This window comes from Capsicum annuum, chromosome 2 (genome assembly GCF_002878395.1).
Source record: "Capsicum annuum cultivar UCD-10X-F1 chromosome 2, UCD10Xv1.1, whole genome shotgun sequence".
Classification (NCBI taxonomy): Eukaryota; Viridiplantae; Streptophyta; class Magnoliopsida; order Solanales; family Solanaceae; genus Capsicum; species Capsicum annuum.
The window spans coordinates 148,674,260-148,694,526 of NC_061112.1; the positions used below are offsets into that span (position 1 = coordinate 148,674,260).

The 20,267-nt window shown below is 34.6% G+C and overlaps 3 protein-coding genes across 9 annotated transcripts; 1 reads left to right on the plus strand and 2 right to left on the minus strand.

The window, feature by feature from the left end:
* Nucleotides 1-61: 61 nt before the first annotated feature.
* Nucleotides 62-2,690, minus strand: LOC107861425 (uncharacterized protein YwbO). Of its 2 annotated transcripts, none has more exons than XM_016706763.2 (8): nt 2,536-2,690; nt 1,981-2,128; nt 1,778-1,897; nt 1,633-1,676; nt 1,424-1,534; nt 884-968; nt 455-511; nt 62-362 (listed from the first exon to the last, which is right to left on the minus strand). In XM_016706763.2, the coding sequence occupies exons 2-8, from the start codon at nt 2,110-2,112 to the stop codon at nt 276-278; spliced, it is 636 nt and encodes a 211-aa protein (XP_016562249.1). In that variant the 5' UTR covers nt 2,113-2,128; nt 2,536-2,690; the 3' UTR covers nt 62-275. The 2 variants fall into 2 exon arrangements, with proteins under 2 accessions (XP_016562249.1, XP_016562248.1); XM_016706762.2 differs by having other exon boundaries at nt 1,409-1,534; nt 2,536-2,689.
* Nucleotides 2,691-3,191: 501 nt separating this feature from the next.
* LOC107860420 (ultraviolet-B receptor UVR8) lies at nt 3,192-9,231 on the plus strand. 3 transcript variants are annotated; one of them, XM_016705778.2, is made up of 10 exons: nt 3,281-3,406; nt 3,585-3,783; nt 4,371-4,452; nt 5,089-5,282; nt 5,367-5,414; nt 5,892-5,964; nt 6,180-6,351; nt 8,003-8,434; nt 8,527-8,718; nt 8,881-9,231. In XM_016705778.2, the coding sequence occupies exons 3-10, from the start codon at nt 4,407-4,409 to the stop codon at nt 8,915-8,917; spliced, it is 1,194 nt and encodes a 397-aa protein (XP_016561264.1). In that variant the 5' UTR covers nt 3,281-3,406; nt 3,585-3,783; nt 4,371-4,406; the 3' UTR covers nt 8,918-9,231. The 3 variants fall into 3 exon arrangements, with proteins under 3 accessions (XP_016561262.1, XP_016561263.1, XP_016561264.1); XM_016705776.2 differs by lacking the exon at nt 4,371-4,452 and having other exon boundaries at nt 3,192-3,406; nt 3,520-3,783; XM_016705777.2 differs by lacking the exons at nt 4,371-4,452; nt 8,881-9,231 and having other exon boundaries at nt 3,254-3,406; nt 3,520-3,783; nt 8,527-8,722.
* Nucleotides 9,232-10,256: 1,025 nt separating this feature from the next.
* Nucleotides 10,257-16,822, minus strand: LOC107860421 (truncated transcription factor CAULIFLOWER A). Of its 4 annotated transcripts, none has more exons than XM_016705780.2 (8): nt 16,103-16,822; nt 13,004-13,082; nt 12,239-12,303; nt 12,027-12,126; nt 11,554-11,595; nt 11,352-11,393; nt 11,111-11,217; nt 10,257-10,771 (listed from the first exon to the last, which is right to left on the minus strand). In XM_016705780.2, the coding sequence occupies exons 1-8, from the start codon at nt 16,285-16,287 to the stop codon at nt 10,645-10,647; spliced, it is 747 nt and encodes a 248-aa protein (XP_016561266.2). In that variant the 5' UTR covers nt 16,288-16,822; the 3' UTR covers nt 10,257-10,644. The 4 variants fall into 4 exon arrangements, with proteins under 4 accessions (XP_016561266.2, XP_016561265.2, XP_016561268.2 ...); XM_016705779.2 differs by having other exon boundaries at nt 12,027-12,162; nt 16,103-16,732; XM_016705782.2 differs by having other exon boundaries at nt 11,554-11,559; nt 16,103-16,731.
* Nucleotides 16,823-20,267: the final 3,445 nt, after the last annotated feature.

Here is a 20,267-nt window from a genome sequence, read left to right on the forward strand (position 1 = left end):
ATCAAGGAAAAATAAAACAGAAGTAATTACTGCAAGTCAATTAAGTCACCACAATCACATATCGTCAATATTCTCGGTGGATTTTATTATATCATGTCATCGTCTTGCATCCATCAGTAAAGCATCCACAATACTTAGTTACACTAGAACATAGGCATATATAATATCACTAAATCGAATACTTCATCGCACTTTAAGAAAGAGCCACCGGTATCTGTCTGGCGGGCATACAACTTCATGGAGGTAGAGAGACTCCAAATGAAGTTGGAGAAGAACTATGCTGCGACATTTGAAGCAGCTCGAAAGGCTTGGATGAAGCTCTCTGGAGGTTGGCCACCGCTCAACTGGTACTTGCCGTTCAACTGCCAAATACAACTGCTTAGTAATTTCTTATTCGCGGATTTAACATTTTTGAAGTGCTTGTAGAACAATGTGCTAAAATGCGTTTACATACCACAAAATGTGGAACGCCTGATATATTTGATGAGTAATGCTGAAGCTCTTCATTCACCTTCACATACCCCAAAACAATCAAAATTTATTTATAATTATAAGATTAATTGTGATCTATCCTACTGCTGAGCCAACCCGCAGGGTGGTGGAGGGGGAGTAATAGTGAACATGAGGTGTGATATGAATGACTTTGGTGCATCATGGAGCAGGACAAAAGACTAGTCATACTGCCAAGTATAGATATAGTTGACATAGGCTGCATTACTTCTGTCTAGCAGAAGTGCTATATAATTGACCGCGTCGTTAGCAGTTTCCCAGCAGATGCTACCTGCTCCACCCCCTCAGCCTACCTTGTGAGAGAAAGGAGAAGAGCAAGCAAAATAGAGGACAGACTCTCCACTTGACTATTGAATAAAGCTGCGAAACATACCTCCTTTAGTCCATTGTTGGGATCTTCAAGGAAGTTAGCTGCTCCTTCTACGCCGACCTTAGTTGCAGCTTCTATAAGAAATTCCCTTCAAGTTGAGAATCAAAAGTTGTCACTATAAACTCTAAATGACACCTTGTATACCAACTATGTCATCAGATTTATTATGTATAACATCTGCTTATGCTCATAAAACACTAACAAACAAAAAAGAAATATGGCTATTGACAAGTGATGCATCACTATTAATGATTCATATTTATCTTGACAACATACTATCTGAAGCGAAAGTCTTGAGATTATTCGCTTGTAAGCAACAAGCTCAGTTAAATATCAGCGTTGGTCATTAAGCTGAGGGGATATTATACTAGGAAGAAACTTAAAAATCTCTGCTCGTGAATCATTAACAAAAGTAGGGAGAAAGATCCAATAGAAAGGAAAATATAAGGAAAGTTGAATATGGTTACTGCATAGCAGAAGTATGCTCATGTAACTAATCTCAGTCTGTCAGGAAAAGAAGGCACTAACCTATCACCTATATACCTTTCCTGTGTGAAATAGCCGAGAAAAAGCTCCTCAGCGAGATTATTTTGCTTGTCAAGCCCTTGCTGTCCTGCAAAATATAGTAGCCTGTGGCTATCTAGACTACTTCCTCTGCATAAACAAAACAAACCAACTATTTTATAACACACAAGTGTTTGCACTACACATCTTTCTTGTTTTTGGCAAACCACCAGACTAATCAGACTTACGTAAGTCCTGACATGTTATATTCCAGCCCAAGTCCCTTAAAAACCTGCATGATTTTGGAAAGGTTGAAATAAGTTGATTCACACTGGAGGTAACCTTACAAGACACATTGTTTGGGCAACAAGAGGAAAAAAAGAAAATACGAACCTCTGACATCTTTGACATCATTTGTTCAGAGCGAGGTCCAAACTTATTTCTGTAGTAATCTTTCTTGTTAACCCCTTCTTTAGGCGCAGACGGATTAAGAAGAAATGGATGCCACTTAATCTACAAAAAAGAATTTTTCCAGTGAAGATATAGCGAAAGATCGAAAGGGAGGAACAAACAACAGAAGCTAATGGTAATGGCACCTCAAAATCATACTGATCATTGGTTAACGCTATAGCTTTATCAAGGTTCTTTTTCCCCACAAAGCACCAGGGACACACAGTATCCGAACTGATATCAATTCGGATAAACTTCTTCCCACTGTTGGTGGCCATTGATCGATGCTAGAACCTGATTTCATACATTCCGAAACAAGTCATTAGCTCTTATCATTCTTCTGTTATATGGAATAAATATCATTTACAAGAATAAAAGTGCAGAAGTATCATTAAAGAAACAAATATTAGGTTCAAACTCCACATTTACAAATGATCATAACGTCAACAACAACTGTATCTATCTGTTTTAAAGTTAATCAGGAGATCAATAAAAAAGCTATCACAAAATGCAAACAACTTTAACTAAATTTTAAAACAGACAAAAACAACATAAAAGATACATAAAGTCCTTGTCCTAACATGTCCAAATCCTCACCAATTTTAGTCTTCTTTAGATTTATCATTTACATAAAGTAGTGGCATACAACAAATTCACCATTAGAATTAAATAGATGAAAAAGAAGAGAAAAGAAGCCTTACCTGTTACCTCAGGGAAATTGGGAATTTTGGATTCTCTTCTGTTTTTATTGTTCTTTAAGGAAAGAGAGGTTGAAGTTTGACAGTTTGACAACTTTCTATAAATAGTTGGTGAAAATCTAAATTCTACTCTATGTACTTGGACGGGTTTTGTACTTATGTGAACCAACTTTTGATTATTAATTGTCTAAGCAATAAAATTGATCAAGTACCTCCCTTTGACCCAAATTAATAGTCATTTTAGTTTTAAAAAATTATCCTAAAATAATTATTTTAATGTAATATTAAAGCTGTGCCCAATTATACTCCTTATATCGAACAATAATGTTCAATTTTTTTCTTAAAAAGTACGTATCAAATAAATAATAGTACACACAACAAATAACATACCTAATTCCACAAGTGACATGGAGTAAATACTTGGAGTAATCTTACAAATTACTTCCTCAGTATCACAATTTTTCTTTTATCTTTTTCAAAAAATATAATTCTTTTTTATTTAATATTAATTATACTTTTATACTTATTGATCTCACTTACAAGATCTCATTTAATTAAAAACAGCAGTAATATATTTTTCAACGAAGGATAATTTGATAAACATCATCAATTTTTTTTATTTTTTAAATTTTGTATCCAATTAAAATATATATAAAATAGAACGGAGTAGTATTTTTTTTTTTTTTTTTAAATAAACATTAAAAAAGAGAAGGAAGAATATATTAAAATTAGAGTAAATTTATTTAAGGTGCAGAAAAAATCAGTTGGAAGAAAACGGTCGGGCAGGAACTCTCAATTTCTTTGGAGCTCAAATTCCAACCTTAGATTCTTCAAATTTCCCGGAGATTTTTCTTCCCCTTATATATATATCATAGTAAGTTTTTCAACTTCTTCCTGCTTACACTTTTTGGTAAAAAAAAAAGAAGAAAAGAATTAAGTCAAAGTTAGTGAAAGATCATTTCTTTTTTTTTTTTTTTTTTGATATAGTTGAACATAAAATGGATATTGATGAGATACTTGGGGTGTCACGTTGTGTAAATCTGGCAAACAAGAGTGCTATTTACGTTTGGGGTTACAATCAAAGTGGACAAACGGGTCGAAGAGGGAAAGAAGGGAGTTTGAGGATCCCTAAACAGCTTCCACCAGAGCTATTTGGATGTCCAGCTGCTGGCAATTCTCGTTGGTTGGATATTGCTTGTGGTCGTGAACACACTGCTGCTGTGGCTTCTGATGGATCTCTTTTTACATGGGGTTTGACCTTTTTCATTTCTCTTATTTTTAGTATTCATGCTTTTGATGTATTGCCTGTCATTTAGTCTTTTTGAGGTTATCAGTTACAATCTTTGCCAAAAAATTGAGTCTTTTCTTTAATAAATTGGGGGTAGGGGAAGGGAAAATGGGGGAAGGGATTACATTGCCAACAAGGTGAAAGTTCGGGCAGCTAACCAACTGAGCTACTAAGATTCTCTTTTGTGAAAAGTTTATCTTTTCTATATAACAACATACTTAGTGTAATCCTACAAAGTGGGGAAAACTGTGATGTTTCCTAGCCAAGTTTTTGTTTCTCTTGGATTATATCATCAGCTGTCTGTTTATTTCTGAGATAAATTGGGTGGAATGAAGCAAGACAACTGTAGTATTTAGTTTGATCAGGCTACCATTGGTCAAAAAAGGACAAATTATGGATCAAAATTGGTTTGAGGAAGAGTTTTCGAAGACGGTGTACCCCAAGAACGTGCGAATTATATGGATGTAAAACCAATATTTATTTATTTTCGCTTCTGCTTTTTTTGTGGTTTTAATTTCATCCCACCAACTAAAGCTTTTTTTGGAGGCAGGAGTGGGGAGTGTCTAACAACAACAACAATATTTAGATGCAGGAGGGTGGTGTAGATGCAGCCTTATCCCTATCTTGCGAAGGTAGAGAGCGGAGAGTGCTTTATCTGCGGTATTTGTATCATCGACAAAATATTTACATGTGGGTTGGGTTGAACGAAATTAGGAAGTTGGGAGGATAGATAATGATAGCAAATCTCTTATTGGCTTCTTCCAAAGGAATTGTGAATTCTCATGTAAACCGTGGTATCATTTAATTTTTCCTGAACATGGTTTAATCCTTCTCGGTTGGTTATCTATTTGCTATACATTGTGCCTTTAAAACCCATTGAGCTATTCTTACTGAAAAAAGTCATTGCACTATTTTGTTTGTCATTTACTGCCTTTCTTAATTGATCTTGCTACGGGTTCGTGTGTTTTCTACTCAAATGAATTACTTGGTGTAATACTTGTTTTATATTCCTTTATTTAAGGAGATATGCTGCAACATAAACACCACCACTTTATGCGTTTTAACTTGATATTATCAGTTCATTTTTACTTGTAAAGTTACCTCTTTGGGAAGAACCTATACTTTTATTGATATTAGAGAAGTTATTTCAGAAGCGTGATCCTGCTTTTGTTGGTGGGGAAGTAGATTTTTCCTGTAAGAGAGTTGTATTTATTTCATTAACATGAAGTAATTTACAGAACGCTCCAAATTTTTATACTTTCGAACAGGGGCTAACGAATTTGGTCAGCTGGGTGATGGAACTGAAAGTGCTAGGAAGCACCCCAAGAAAGTGAAGCAATTACAATCTGAATTTGTTGTTAGTGTTTCGTGTGGAGCACATTCTACTGCTGCCATTGCAGAACCACGTGAAAATAATGGTACCATGTCAGCTAGGAGACTTTGGGTCTGGGGACAGAACCAGGTCAGTCTCACAAAACCCTTCAGATTCAACAGCTACCTTGTTTATTCGGGGTCACAGTGTGTTTGCCCATGTTGTTCTATGCAGGGATCCAACTACCCACGACTCTTTTCGGGTGCCTTTGCTCCTTCAACGGTACCGACTTTGTCTTGAGAATTAATTTTGGTGGAGATATCTCTATTTCTCATGTAAATGTATCACTTCGGCGTGGTCCTAGTGGGGCTTAATCATATATCTAGTCGCATTTATGTTAGGATAGCAGATTTACCTTTTCCTGAATTCTCTATCTAATCTATGGACACATTTTTTTGGTTAAGAAGTTGCTTTCAATACAAAAGCAGTTTTATTTGGTTGAGCCTTAGGTTTGTTTGAGTTCTAAATAGTCAATGTTATTTTATGTGCAAACAGATGCACGTTTGATGCTTTGGAAACAGTTCTATTGGTTACTGCTTGCAAATATTTATCGTGCATACATGTACATGTACAACGTATATAATTTGGTTATCACATGCAAATGATGTAATTCGCGGTTTCTTTAAACAAGAAGTGACCTGACAATTCACAGTACGCAACAAATTTTCTGATACTTGCTTGCTCTTTCAATTCATTCAGGTTATTCGCCAAGTTTCTTGTGGTGCTGTTCATGTTGTTGCTCTATCAGAAGAAGGGTTACTGCAAGCTTGGGGTAATTTGCACTTTCTTCGTTCACCTTTATTACCATCCTATGCTTAACATATGCTCTCAGTAACTTTGATGAATTCGGTGCACATTTGTGTATGGAGCGCTGCATGTGATTTTAGTTTTTATGTGTACATTCTATTTCAGGTTACGCAGCCTTAGAGTTATAAACATATTGTGTCATGTATTAATTAAAATTTTGTCACTGCTCTGGTAAAGCAGGCTATAATGAATATGGTCAGCTTGGCAGAGGTGTTACATCTGAAGGCCTTCAAGGCCCTCGTGTAATTAATGGATATGCTAAATTTCTTGATGAAGCCCCTGAACTTGTGAAGATTACCCAAGTGTCATGCGGGGAGTACCATACTGCAGCTATATCAGAGAAAGGCGAGGTGTAAGTGTTCATTGGACCTTTCTTGATGGAGATAAGTTTTGATACTAAGCATGAGAATTGTGGTTATCCGCATGGCACAAGTGGACGTGGATTTCAGGGAAAATAAACCATAAAGATACACACTACTTAATTTACAGACTTTGTTTTTCCCATTTGGAAACTTCACTTATTTATATTTGAATCATTGAAGTTGCCTGGTCCTACTGAAATATTACATTTGCAAATTTTCTCCTGGCTTCTGGTTTTGGTTATAGGATTTTGTTAGATAGTCATTACTAAGATGATTCTAGAAACTCCCCCATTTAACTACCCACCTCTACCATAAACATTACACACACAAAAAAGGAAGATAGAGTAGAGAGAAATCCTCCATAGTAGAGCAAATTTACATATTGAAAAACTGCAGAAGATCGGAAAAGGAAAAAGAGAAAAACATCATGCATTTGTGTGAATGCACTGAAAACTCCATCAATCATCTATAGATTAATGGAGAAATATGTATCTCTCTCGCAGTTTTTATCAGTCATCTCTAGGAAGTCAAAATAAATCTTCTGCGATTACTTTTAGAACTAGTCATATTGATGCATTTTAAGTATTCCTGTTCTTATCTTTGTATGAGGCAAACAGCGGTGCACCCTTATCTAATTCTTCTAATGAGGTGGTATTTGTATTGCTGTGCATTAAATAAAAGTTTATTGTCTGACGTGGGGTAACTTGTATCCACTTTACTTGATGCTTCTGTTCACATGTTAGCTCTTTCCAGTTCTGGTTATTTCAAATTCCAATTTAAGTAGGAATCTTTATCATGAAGCTCTTTGAGATAATAAATTTCCTTTCAAAAAGGACCCCTAATAATATGGTACTATCATTTGCTTATGCTATAGTAAAGCTAAGTTCTCTTCCTTGCCTGTTCTTTCTTATGCTAGTACGAATTTACCAGAAACCAATACTGGCCCTCTCCCAACTTTGGTTCCTTGTTGACGGAAACTCCGAACCACTTGGTAAATGCTCTTGCCACTAGTGCAACCTCGCATATGGTAAAATATCAATTTTTGAGTCATTGCGGGTCTGAGTTAGTCATTGATCCTTCATGAAATGGAATAAGAAGCTTCACGACATGTATCTTCATGATGATCTGTCATCTTTCTGCTGTACCCCTCATTATACTTTTAGGACTTAACAACTGACAGGGCGTTGTGGACTAGGACTTAACAACTGACAGGATGTTGTGGACTAACGCTGATATAATTGTCCTGAGCATCTTTTGTTTGATTTCTTAATCATATTTTTTATTGGGATGTTTGCTTTCATTTAGTGCATGTTTTATAGTGAAGAGTCAAAAGTTGTGTCAAGGAACAGCGATGTTGTAATGAATTCTCTGTTCTCCAACTGCTAAATTGCATTACCTAATCTGCTCCTTGGTTGACATTTACGTTATTCCTTTAAACCTGTCTTTCACTTTTTTTCTACTCTATCTTCCATCTCTTGAAGTCCTGTACAACTTAGTGATGGTTATGTCTCGCTCCTCAACAGATACTACTACTCTATACTCTATAGATCATGTGATTGATACCCTTTTTCCCTTAACCAACTATTTCTTAAGATTTTGATATAGGAATACTTATTGTTCTATCATTTTGACTAACTACAGCTATACTTGGGGATTGGGGAGCATGGGACAACTTGGCCATTGTTCCCTTCAGTCAGGTGACAAGGAACTTTTACCTAGGCGTGTAGTTTCCCTTGATGGCATATTTATAAAAGAAGTTGCCTGTGGTGGCGTTCACAGTTGTGCTGTGACTGCAAAAGGGGCTCTTTATGCTTGGGGTGGGGGTCAGGCTGGACAATTGGGAGTTGGGCCCTTAAATGGATTCTTTTCATGCAAGCTCAATGAATCTGAGATAATGCTCCGAAATATACCAGTGTTGGTTGTTCCAGATGGTGTGCAACTTGTTGCTTGTGGGCATTCACACACACTTATTTCTGCTAATGATGGACGAATACATGGATGGGGTTATAACTGCTATGGTCAAGCAGCTAATGAGAAGTCAACATATGCCTGGTATCCATCACCAGTTGATTGGTATGATTCGTGAAAGCTATCTATTACTTGACTAGACGTTGGAAATCTGTTGATGACAAAGTAATTTCATATTTAATTACCCCTTTGTTCAGGTGTGTTGGAGAAGTTCGGAAATTGGCTGCTGGTGGTGGTCATTCCGCAGTGTTAACAGATGCATGCTCACTGAAGGAGTTATGTGAGTTTCGGCTTGCAGAAACAGTGAATCTATCCAATGCTTCAGAGGTTGAGGATGTCGCCTCAAGAACAGGATCTGATGCTTTGGCACGACTTTGTGAAAGATTGAGGTAAAAATTCTAGTGACGCATGTCTTCTGATTTTACTGTTGAATGCTGTGCTTCTACTTGCAGGCACTTCAGATGTTCACAAGCCTCTCCTTTTTCCCCTTTATCGTGTCATATATAGCCAGTTACTGATTCTTTTCTTTCGTTTTTTTTTGGCATTTGCAGGGAGCATTACTACAATGATGATGAGTTTGGTCTGTGACATCAACGATGGTGTTGATGTGTACAATATATTCATCCATTGGGATTGATTGTTGAATTCATGTAGTACAATATAGAAAAATAGTCTTTATTTCTTCATCAAATAAGTGTATCTCCTTTCTGGAGCTTCTGTGGTGTTGCATTATGAAGTTGGTAGTTTTTACTTTGAAATGAATTGTATATGGTAAATGAAACATGTACATTTTTAACCAAAAATTGAACTTGTTAAGAAGTCTGAATAAACTCAGACCATTTGTAATTGCTATTTAGCTAGAGTACGTGCTCCTTGCTGATAATTTTGAACCAACAGTATCATTTCTTGTGGTTTCTTTAAATTTGAAACATACTAGTATAATTTTTCCAACCTCATTGATATTCCAAGCTAATCCAAAGCAAAAAAGGAAAAAAAAAAAAAAAAATAGCTGGGGACACTACTATATAGTGATTATTATTAATGCTACAAGAGCCTGTAAAGTTTATCATTTAACTAATTTTGTTATTAAAAAAAATCAAAATAAGAGTGAGCGTGCGTAATGTCTGAAATCACAAAGAAAGGTGAGCGTTATAAGCAAATGGGGAATCTCTGGAATCATTCTATAATCTTTTCATCCTTAATCAATATACACAACAACAAACCCAGTATATTTCCACATAATGGAATTTGGAGAGGGTAAAATCTACGTAGTTCATACCATTACCTCCGAAGAAGTAGAGAGGTTGTTTCCGATAGCCTCCGACTCAAGACAAAAGGATAGTAAATAAAATAGTCAAAAGCATGAAGCAAAACGAAAATAACAGAGAAATACGGCACCCACAAAAAAAAATATTGTACACTACCAAACAAAAGGCACCCCCTCCCCCCAACCCTAAGACTACCAGCTAATTAAGCTACATCAAAGCACTCATGACTACTGACTCCGACTCATCCACATACACTAGCCCTCTATCCTAATATTTTTCCTCCATAACCTCCTATCGAAGGTCATGTCCTTAGTAAGCTATAACTGCTCCATGTCACGTCTAATCACTTCTCTCCAGCATTTCTTCGGCCTACCCCTACCCCGCTTGAAACCATCTAAGACCAACCTCTCACACCTACGAATTGGGGCATCAGTGTGCCTCCTTAATCAATATATACCCTTTAATTTGAGGGGACTTTGAGAGTGTAACACATTGATGGATCATCTCAGAATAATGTTATCTAAACAATAAATACTTGTCTATGCATTCTTGATTCCATAACATATAAAGTCGCTTAAACAACGTATCTTGCACTGCTTAAATCATTTAAATTTTGTAGGAAAGAGACTTGATCGAACTATATTATAGATTAAAAAAAATGAAAGGATGAAAAGTTTTATGAGTTTAAGTTTTGTGCACTGTTTGTGTATAAAATATTCTACACTATCACGTAAACTTAACCAGCAGCGGATAAAATTTACCTGATAGTGTAGAATATTTGGTACACCGTGCACAAAAATTAAATTCAAGTTTTATTACATATCACAAGCTGTAAGGTTCAATATATTGTTTTGAACAAAACAATATACAACTAATTATACGTACATGGACGTACGTACCTCTATTTATATATCTAGCTGTTGTAGAAGCAATGTTACATCCACAACATAACACAATGGTGTGGTTCCAATTAACTTCCAATATTACGTAGTACGTCTTTTATACTCTTCCCTGAAGAATAATTTCTTTTTTTCTTTTTTCTTGTTTTCACCCTTCGTTGCTGATGTGGCGGAGCATCCATGGCGGCATCAAGGTGGAATTATTATTTGAACCAGGATACTCAGCCTGACCTGATCCATCTATGTTCATTTCCCTTGTTCCTCCAAAAGCCCCCCTGACAAACATTATATATAAAACAGATTAATTAAACTTATATATAGACATGCATGTTTTAAAACAGATTAAGAGACAATGTAAGCTAGAATTGGTTCCCTTTTAATTAACTAGATCTTTTTTGAACATCAAAGTTAAACACCTGAATTTCTTCATCCTAAATACTGTAATAAAGTAATATACAAATTAATACACTAACTAAAAATATGAAACTTCAACGGTTTAACCTGTTATTATGCATTACGTGAGGTATTGTTAGGTTACAAACACCATATCAATAATCTTTTAAGGTTATAAGTTGATAGCATAATAGAGAGAGAGAGAGAAAGAGAGACCGTACCCAATTGATAGGTTAGGAACAAGTTGGTGATGAGAATGTGATGGAGGCACATGAAAGGTTGCTGAGTTTTGGCCTGAGTTGGGTTGTGTCTTCTCCTTTTCTTTCAGCTGTATGTTTTCAGTTCACATTTTTATTAGAATACATATATATATATATGACTATGTACATAAAAATAAAGTTTCAACAAGTAACACCAAGTATAAGATGTTAGAAACTAAAGCTCGGTGTGGTATATACATACCTTTTTATTTATCAAGTTGTTCTGTTCGTGCAGCGCTTTCTCCTGCCATAAGTTAAGTGCAACAAAATCAGGACCAGATTTGCTTACAAAACCAAATGTAACTTATTCTAGTTGATATAATTGGACTGTTTACATGAGCATGTAATACCATATTGGGCTTCTTAATTACTGGCAATTAAGTTATACCAGAATATATAGTTACCTTTTTCTGCAGCTCAGAAATGGACTCGTGCATCAGTTGGTTCTGCATATTCAAGTGAGATCACATAATTGTTGAGAACTAGCTAATTTAACGCCATCATAACAGTAAGAGCTATTGTAACTTCTATGCATTGGTATCGTAAAACAACTTTTAAACTCAGATAATGACCAACTGTAGTTCATTAAAAGTACTGGAATCAATAATAGTAATATGAGAAATAAGATATGTTACTTGCTAGAGAACTTGTTATAATCGACTAATGTAAATGAAATAAGATATTATACCACATATATCTTTATAGTGGCAGTTTTATGAACCAATTGTCCCACATTGGAAAAATTGAGAAATGCTAAGGGGATTATAAGCCAAATGGGTTCTCCCACCTATTAGACTAGTCTTTTGGGTTGGGCTCTCCCGGTGTGTAATAAGGTGAATCATTGTAATAAACAGTAGTAAATGTGAATAATTCTGACCTTCCTGCTTCGTATTCGCTTCAATGAAGTATCAATCTGTAGCTCTAAACTCTGGAGCTCTCGCAAACTTAGAGGGTCCAGATCCTGACCCATATAATGCCTACACATTTTTATATGAATATAAACTGCAAGAACACTACACAAGCATCTCAACAGTGTATTAATATCTTATGTTTGAAGCCATGAAGTGAAATAGGGGTGGTTTAAGGTACCTTATATTTCTTTGTAAAAGCTCAGCCCTTGACATGAGCTTCGGATACTCCAAATTCCAATTTTCCTATATGCAGCAGCGCATATTATTATTCAAACACTCAAAGGGAACATCAAGAGTAGAAAAGATAAACAAACAATTAAAGAATAAAAATGTATTTATTGATGTTGATGTTTGTGTTCAAAACATGAACTTAGCTTTGTGATTGAAAAACAGTAGGAATGTTTTACTTAAAAGTATATTAAAACTATTACTAGTCTCTCCATTTTAATTTATGTGCACCTCTTTGATAGGTCCATAATTTAAGAAAAGAAATAATAGCTTTTGAAACACGCGGTCTTAAAGATTTAATCGCATTTGTAGGACTATAAAAGCTTGTCAAAAAAGATAAAATGGAAAGTTTTCAGTTAAATATAATTCTTTTCAAATTAGGAAACGCCACTAAAACAGAAATAGCTTCACAAAAATTTAAATGGATGCAACCATATTTCATTATTCGACTTTGTATAACTTCAAATACTATATCTTTTTTTCAAATGTCACAAGATTCATGTTAGAAACGCCTGCTAAACGTTCTACCTGTGACATTTAGGAGTATTTACTACAAGTGCTATTTCTCTAATTTCCAAATGAGGTTTCACAAATATAGTTCTACTCCTGGTGCAACTTCTTTGATTACCAAAAATGAGAACAGTACTCGAAGGATAAATAAAGAAAAACAAAGAGTTTATATAAGAAAAATGAAGGATTTTACATAGATGATCACCTTGGGATCAGAGTCAATTGGATTCATCTTTCTCTCTGCATATGAGTATCTTTCATATCTTTCCAGAATACTTTCCATACTTAAAAAAAAAACATTCTATAGGTCAGTAAAAGCAAGCTAGCTAGTTAAAGAATTGAACTAGTTAACTGTATGATCTTAAATTTACTAGTATATATGATGTGTGTCAGCATTAGATATGTAAGTAGTACAGTACTATTTAATTTCGATCCTCATGCTTCTTCTAATATAGTGTAAAGCTATTTTAGATTTTTTTTTTTTCCTTTAGAATAGTGTCAAATTTGATAATAAAGATTCATAAAACTAGCTCCAACTAGTTTGGGATCGATCGAGTCATAATTGTACATAGTTATTATAACTTGTAAGTGATTGCCAAGTTAATATTGTAGATTTTTTTATGTACATAAGTCAGTTAGTACTTTACATTTGGTGCAAGGGTGTTTACAGTTACTCTTCCATTGATATACATAATTAGTAGCACTTAAATAGGCTTCTAGCTAGGTCTAATTAGAATGAGAAGTTTTTGCATTTATATCAATCCAAAGTGAAGGAGATAGATCTATGTAATTTGAACTCTATTTCAGTTGATTAAAGTGAAAGGCAGGAGTACCCTCCATGATGGATAATACGAGGGAAGCGAGGTTGAGATGGTTGGGCATGTGAAAGAATGTGCAGATGTCCAAGTGAAGAGGTGTGAGAGGATTGACAATGGTGGATTTAAGAAGAGGTAGAGGTAGGTCAAAGAAGTACTGGGAGATAAAATTAGATAAGACATGGAGCATCTTCAACTTATCGAGGACATGACCTTAGACATGAGGATATGGAGATCATAGATCGTAGTTGGTGCTTCGTATGTTTCCCCTTTAATAGTATTATTAACACTATTATCGTAGTTCTTGTCCTTCAATTTCTCTTACTGCCTCAATTGTTATATTATTTTTTTTGTTGTTCCTTTTTTCAAATGCTGTGGAATGCTTTCTTTATTAGTTGCTACATTTTCATTACTTATATATTTTCCTTTCCAAATGCCTTGGTATATATATATGTTACTTATGTCGAGGGTCTTTCAGAAATAACTGTTCTATTTCTACGAGATAAAGGTAACGTCTCGTACATACTACGTTGACTAGACTCCGATCTATTTGTGCAATTACACTAGGTATGTTGTTGTTGTTAATATAAGCTTGAATACATGATCAAAGTTTCTTACAACTATAACAAATCAAGCTATATACCTATGCTCAAGCTTGTGCCTTTTTTCTAGCTGAATGAGATCGTTTGACAAGATTTTGTCACAAAAATTGTGTCTGTTCTACAATATTATTCATCAATCATCACAATATAATCATGTTTATCATAATGTGTAAGATATGCCTTGAATAAGTTAAAGCTATATACTAGAGGTAGGTGTGAACAAATCTAGTTATTAGGTCTTTTAGTTTCAACGCATTTAATAATGATACAAGCCAATGCTGTAATTTTCATTCATGTATCTTATGCCAACAAAGCATTACAGCATCAGCTCCTAGAGATTTGTATAACTGAAATGCAGTTATTAAATTGGTGTAATTAAGCAGTTGTGGTTACCTTCTAACAGACTCCATTAGGATTCTTGATCATTATGTATTGACTATTACACATTAAAATTTAAGATTACTCATCATTTAGATATAACATGAAATCATAGCCTAGAAACAATAAACTGAAGGGTTGATCTGATCAACATTGTTGTATAGATGTATTCTCTAGGAAAATCGAAAAGATGTAACTTGTCATCATCAGAGACCAAAGGACCCGAAGATGACTCATGTACTACTAACAGTGTAAAGAACTTTTACATTATCATTAATGTGTGTAATAGACAATTTATCTTATTATTTCATATTACAAATCTTTCTTTTCATAGACAATTACCTATATTTAAGATGAATTAATACTCCTAATATATTTAAGAAATTTCTTGTATGCATTGGAGTACACGTAGATAGTGTTCCTCGTACTATATACTATCAGAGAATGAACTGACAAAGAGGCACAAGGCTCTAGGCTCTCCATTTTCGACACATACATATTAATTTAACACTAACACTCTTTACTTCAAAAATGAAATGCTCTTTTCATCAGCTTTCGCTTTTCTTGTCTTTTTCTTGTCCCTTTAATCCCCTCAGAATTTCCAAAGAATAAACACTTGTCAATTTAGTAGGTTAATTGAGTACCAGTGTATCACAGGTCATCCATGGTTAATTACTTCTGACAGTAGTTGTACTTTTTGGATGTGCATTTGATCTAATTTTGGACGTAATAATGTCAAAATAAAAACCAAAATACTAACATGACAACCTGCAAAAAGCATTGATGCATAAAGGAAGTACAAATATATTTCTGTGGTTAGGAATTTAAGTAAATTAAACGTTAATGCTTCAGATATTAAGAAGTAGATATCACACTTTTTATGATTACAGATCGAAGCCACCAATCCTTAAAATTACTTAATGGGAGATATAGCTGGAAAATATGAATACATGTAATATGCAATTAATCCATAGCACATGATCATGATGAACCATATCCGATCCACCTAGCATATTCTAGTGAAACTGATCTAAATCACACGTAATGATAGAAAGAAAATGTAAGTTAAACTGAACATACAACCAATTTTAGAAATTAGTGCATTGAGGGCATCAATGAATTGGTAAATAATTAGTTCATTAAATATATACCACAATAACTTTCAGATCAAATTGTGAATAACCATCACTAATGTATGTCGTAATCAAGACATATATTTGTTCCGTCATTTTTTATCTTCCAGGTTGTTGAATACTACTACTTTTTAAATTAGAAAATTTTAACAATAATTATTTAGTCATATTTTAAAGTTGTTTTAATGACAAATTACTAGTACTAGGGGTAATATTTAGCAGCAACAAAACCAGTGAATTCATGTGTAGTGGAGTTTGGGAGGGTATAGTGTACCAGTCCGTACAGCTACCCACATCAGAAAGGCTGTTTCCGATATATCCTTGGCTCAAGATAGGAGTAATATTGAGCATTAGAAAATAGAAGGTATGGTACTACCTGGAGTCAGTGGAGTACTCAAAGAGCTTGCCTTTGGTAGAGAAAACAATCAAAGCAACATCAGCATCACATAGAACGGAGATCTCATTAGCTTTCTTCAACAATCCACATCGTCTCTTTGAGAATGTCACTTGCCTTCTTATCTTGTTCTCGATCCGCTTCAACTCTACCCTACCTCTTCCCATCTTTGTTTGATTTAATAATTAGCTAGAGTACTATGCTATATATGTTTATGTGTATTTTGAATTAGTCGGACCAGTGAGTTTACGAAGAAAAAAAACCCTAAATGATACCGTAGTTTATGAAAGTGGCAGAGTAGAGAACAATTATATCATATTCATGGTTTTGTAAGTATTATTGAATCATGTTGCTGGTTGACATTTAAGATGTTTGGTTGATAGTAAGGTTGGAAACAAAGAGGACTAATTTATAAGGTTTTCCCCTACCACATGAATGGAAAAAAAGGAGGAGGTATATGTTTGGATTGATGATGGAACTTAGTGGGACTATATGGAGGAGAAGAAGAAGCACGAGGAGAAAGTGTAGGGATTTGAGGTTTGGGTGTGTGTAGGTGGTTGGTGTGTGTGTGTGCGGCGGGGGGGGGGGGGGGTGTTCTTGTTGATTTTTGATTGGTTGAGTGAAAGGGAATAATAACCTGATATACGATAAAAAGTGAAAACCAAGAGTGGTTTAGGGGGTGTTACGTTGTCGATTATTCATTGCATAGAAGGTACAGTGCTAGGGGCCTGGTTGTTAATGTGTCACTAATAGCCAAAGGTTTTTGGTACAAAATCACACAGGACAAAATACAGCAATAGAGGGTCATTTCTCATGAGCCAAATTGTCAAAGGATTGTGATTAGACTGATAGATTCCTGTTTATGATTTTAGGTTTGAACATAAACACACAATTTTTTTGTTAGTGAACATTTTTCAATAAATAAAATGTATGCAACACAAATAAAGTTATTGAAACTTTAATATAAATTCAAAACTAGGTGCAAAGAATTAATCAGACTGAACTTGGGATATTTAGCAATCGGTGGATCTAGGAGATGGAGATGATGTTCATCTAAATCACTCAGTAAAAGATTACATTGTACGTATAAGCATAAGGTGTTTTTTAGTCTCTATATATAAATGTTGAATCTCCTAAATACAAGATTAGAGATTGGCTCGTGATCACATTGAGATTCTAACTTTAAATTTCAAACGCTATATTTTTATTTTTTAAATTCGAAAACGTGATCTATCTAGAGTTATTTGTATGGTTGCGTTGAAGGCGCTTTTTCGTCCTTCTCATTTATCTCCTTCTGTGTTAAGGTCCCAGGACATTCATTACTCTACTTCCAGCGCGCTCCTCGACTAAATTCACGGGATACCTATCACCTCCCACCGGCAAGTAACAGGTACCAGGTAACTCTATCCACCTAGGGAAGAAAAAACTTTGGATCTTTTGTTTGTCGGTGTGAATCCACCATGTCACCTGCCAGAGCCATGATAAATAGATAATCGTACTTAAGAAGAGTATATTTGAGACAAAAAATAATAATAGCACATTCAGAGCTTTCAGGAACTGATAAGCAGATAACAGACAAATGCAGGACAATTCAAACACTTTGGGGGGTAAATTTAAACATTATTTACGGCCTTTACAATGTATTATTACGAATAAGCAAATAATGTAATGTTAAACAGACCATAATTTTTTTTATTTTTAACATGTAATCATCAGTCAAGCACAAAATATAAAAAAAGTGATCAGTAGCACGCCGCACGCAGCTTAAGGTTTATGGTGGCCAAATAACAAGACGAGGGATGTATTTGTATATAATTACGCTTTGGTGAAGGGTGGTCCTTATTATGTATAGGAGTAAGGCTGAAGACTAGCTCGCACCGGGTAATTTTTATCGATCTTATAAATACATGATATATATCTTATAGTAAAGTAGTATGGTTGGTGTGAATTTAATGAGCAGTAAAAATATGTACTATGTACGAAGTGTCCCAGGAACAAGTTGTTTCCTAGTAAGACACTTCACGCCTTACAAAAATAAATATAGAATCATAGGGGACCATGAAATACAATAAGGCACATGTATTATAGACTTAGAGTACAGTAACAATTGGTTTTCTAAATCCTCAAATGTTACCAGTATATTTTACAGCTTTTAAGTGGGGTGGGGGACCATGACACAAAAATTAAAAGAGAGCTATTTAATTATGGTAAATTAATATTACAGATAAATAAAATATAGATTAAAGGACAAAAATTCAGAAGAGACATTACTCCGTTGATTCTGTAATACATAGATTATTACTTTGTTACTTTAATTGAAAACATTGTATCCGTTGTTATACGATGAGAAGACAATATTAGGCATTGTACGTTTTTCATAATTTTTTTTTATTATTGGCAAATTAATTTTCTCTTTTTGAGAATGGCGAGGTACTACTATAGGATTAGCAAATTTTGGCATTGTTAATTAATCTGTGCAGGACAATTTGGTGATCTAGAGGTCATAATGTATATTATTTTGTTTAAGCCGCTTTGTCGTGGCTATATCGACTTAACTTTTTAAGATTTTTAGCATTGAACTCATTATATTTTAAAGTTATTAGTGTTGAGTTATTGAGTCTTTTTCCCTTCCTATGTGGATAAATGAGACCCAATTTAGACCAACCAACTTTTGCCCATAGGCCCATTACTATGGGGCATATATATTGATTTTTTTTAGGTCTTATTCACCATCACAAAAAGAGAGTTTTCAGCAGCCAAAGAGAGAAAAACAAAACTGATTTTCACACCTAAATTTCAGCCACAGCTGTCAATTTCAAATTGCGATTCCCGCTTCGTTTCTTATCCGATTGAGCTGATTTTTGGACTGCTTGTTCCTCTCATCTCAATCTTTGATAAGGAACTGACGGAGATTGATTTGGTGGCATGTAGCTCCTGTTCTTCATTCCCAAACAGTAGCTGGGTTTTTTGTGCTTTCACTCTTTTATTTCTTTAGTGTTTGGTGTTGTGGTTTATATATTGTTTCTTGTTGTTTGGCATTGTTTTGTGGCCATTTTGGAAGACAATATTGTAACTCTTTGGTGATTATAGTGGAGGTTTTGGTCCCGTGGTTTTTTAGTTTTCACACTAAATGGTTTTCCACGTAAATCTTTTGTCGTGATTGCCTTTATTCTTATCTTGTTTCATTTGATTGATTTGTTTGTTGTATATTACTCTATTTTGCTTGGGTTTATTTGTCTCTTCTTGTTTCAAGTTGAAAGGGAAGGTTTGGTTTTGGGTATTTTCCGCTACTACGGCTCTTTGATTGTGTACCCGTCTTTCCTAATAATGAGTTCAATTGAGCCCGTACTTATAATGGTACATCCAACCTACAGGGGATATAGAATCTAACCTACTCAAAAGAAATGAGAATTGGACAATGACCAATTCACTACATTTTGGATACAAATGGTTAAAGACGTAGTGTGTGATATACTATATAATAAGTTGGTATGGAGAGATCCTCCCTATTATAATGCAAAAACAAGAACTATACCCTCATTACTAGCCTCATACATATGACTTTGTGGATTATGATTAAATTGGTCCAACTTGAATAATTTTATCAATACAAAATAAACATAAGTAATTTTAGTAAGGGATTTGCTATACTTGGATGACCATGTATTATTCACTCAATTATGCAAAGAAGAATTGACCTTTTTATTGGCTAAATCAGGCAAAACATGAGTATCTCACAGCTATTCTAATTTTGGTAACCACTCACTTTCTTTATGGCCTCTACCAACCTGTGTTTTGAAAAAACAAGAAAAAAATGAAGCAGAAAAAAAAACGAAGAGTACATATTGTCCATAATAGTAAAAATTATCCTCCTTCATGTAAATTTTCTATCTTCCCATTCAATTTTGTTCCCAAAAATGGCTTTTTTTTTTTAAATGATAGATAGTACTACGTTCATGTATGTTTTCCTCTTTTCGTGTCTTTTCTTATCTATTATATCAAAATAGAATGAATATATACCTATCAAGTTTTGAAAATCCTTTGCACTCTCTCTAAGTACTTTTCACATTCATATATTGTCTATTTCAAGAAGAAGAAAATAAATTTTAAAAAAAAAAAAAGAGGAGGGGGGGGGGGGGGGGGGGGG

Excerpts from the sequence above, each read along its gene's own strand:
- LOC107861425 (XM_016706762.2), bottom strand. The coding sequence starts at position 2,112 with ATGGCCACCAACAGTGGGAAGAAGTTTATCCGAATTGATATCAGTTCG. Across the intron at positions 969-1,408 it reads GAAAGGTATATAGGTGATAG|GGAATTTCTTATAGAAGCTG; the intron begins GTTAGTGCCTTC and ends CTCAACTTGAAG. Across the intron at positions 363-454 it reads CAGGCGTTCCACATTTTGTG|TTGAACGGCAAGTACCAGTT; the intron begins GTATGTAAACGC and ends TGTATTTGGCAG.
- LOC107860420 (XM_016705776.2), top strand. The coding sequence starts at position 3,531 with ATGGATATTGATGAGATACTTGGGGTGTCACGTTGTGTAAATCTGGCA. Across the intron at positions 8,435-8,526 it reads TATCCATCACCAGTTGATTG|GTGTGTTGGAGAAGTTCGGA; the intron begins GTATGATTCGTG and ends CCCTTTGTTCAG. Across the intron at positions 8,719-8,880 it reads CGACTTTGTGAAAGATTGAG|GGAGCATTACTACAATGATG; the intron begins GTAAAAATTCTA and ends TGGCATTTGCAG.
- LOC107860421 (XM_016705779.2), bottom strand. The coding sequence starts at position 16,287 with ATGGGAAGAGGTAGGGTAGAGTTGAAGCGGATCGAGAACAAGATAAGA. Across the intron at positions 12,304-13,003 it reads CAATTGACTCTGATCCCAAG|GAAAATTGGAATTTGGAGTA; the intron begins GTGATCATCTAT and ends TGCTGCATATAG. Across the intron at positions 10,772-11,110 it reads GTTCCTAACCTATCAATTGG|GGGGGCTTTTGGAGGAACAA; the intron begins GTACGGTCTCTC and ends AATGTTTGTCAG.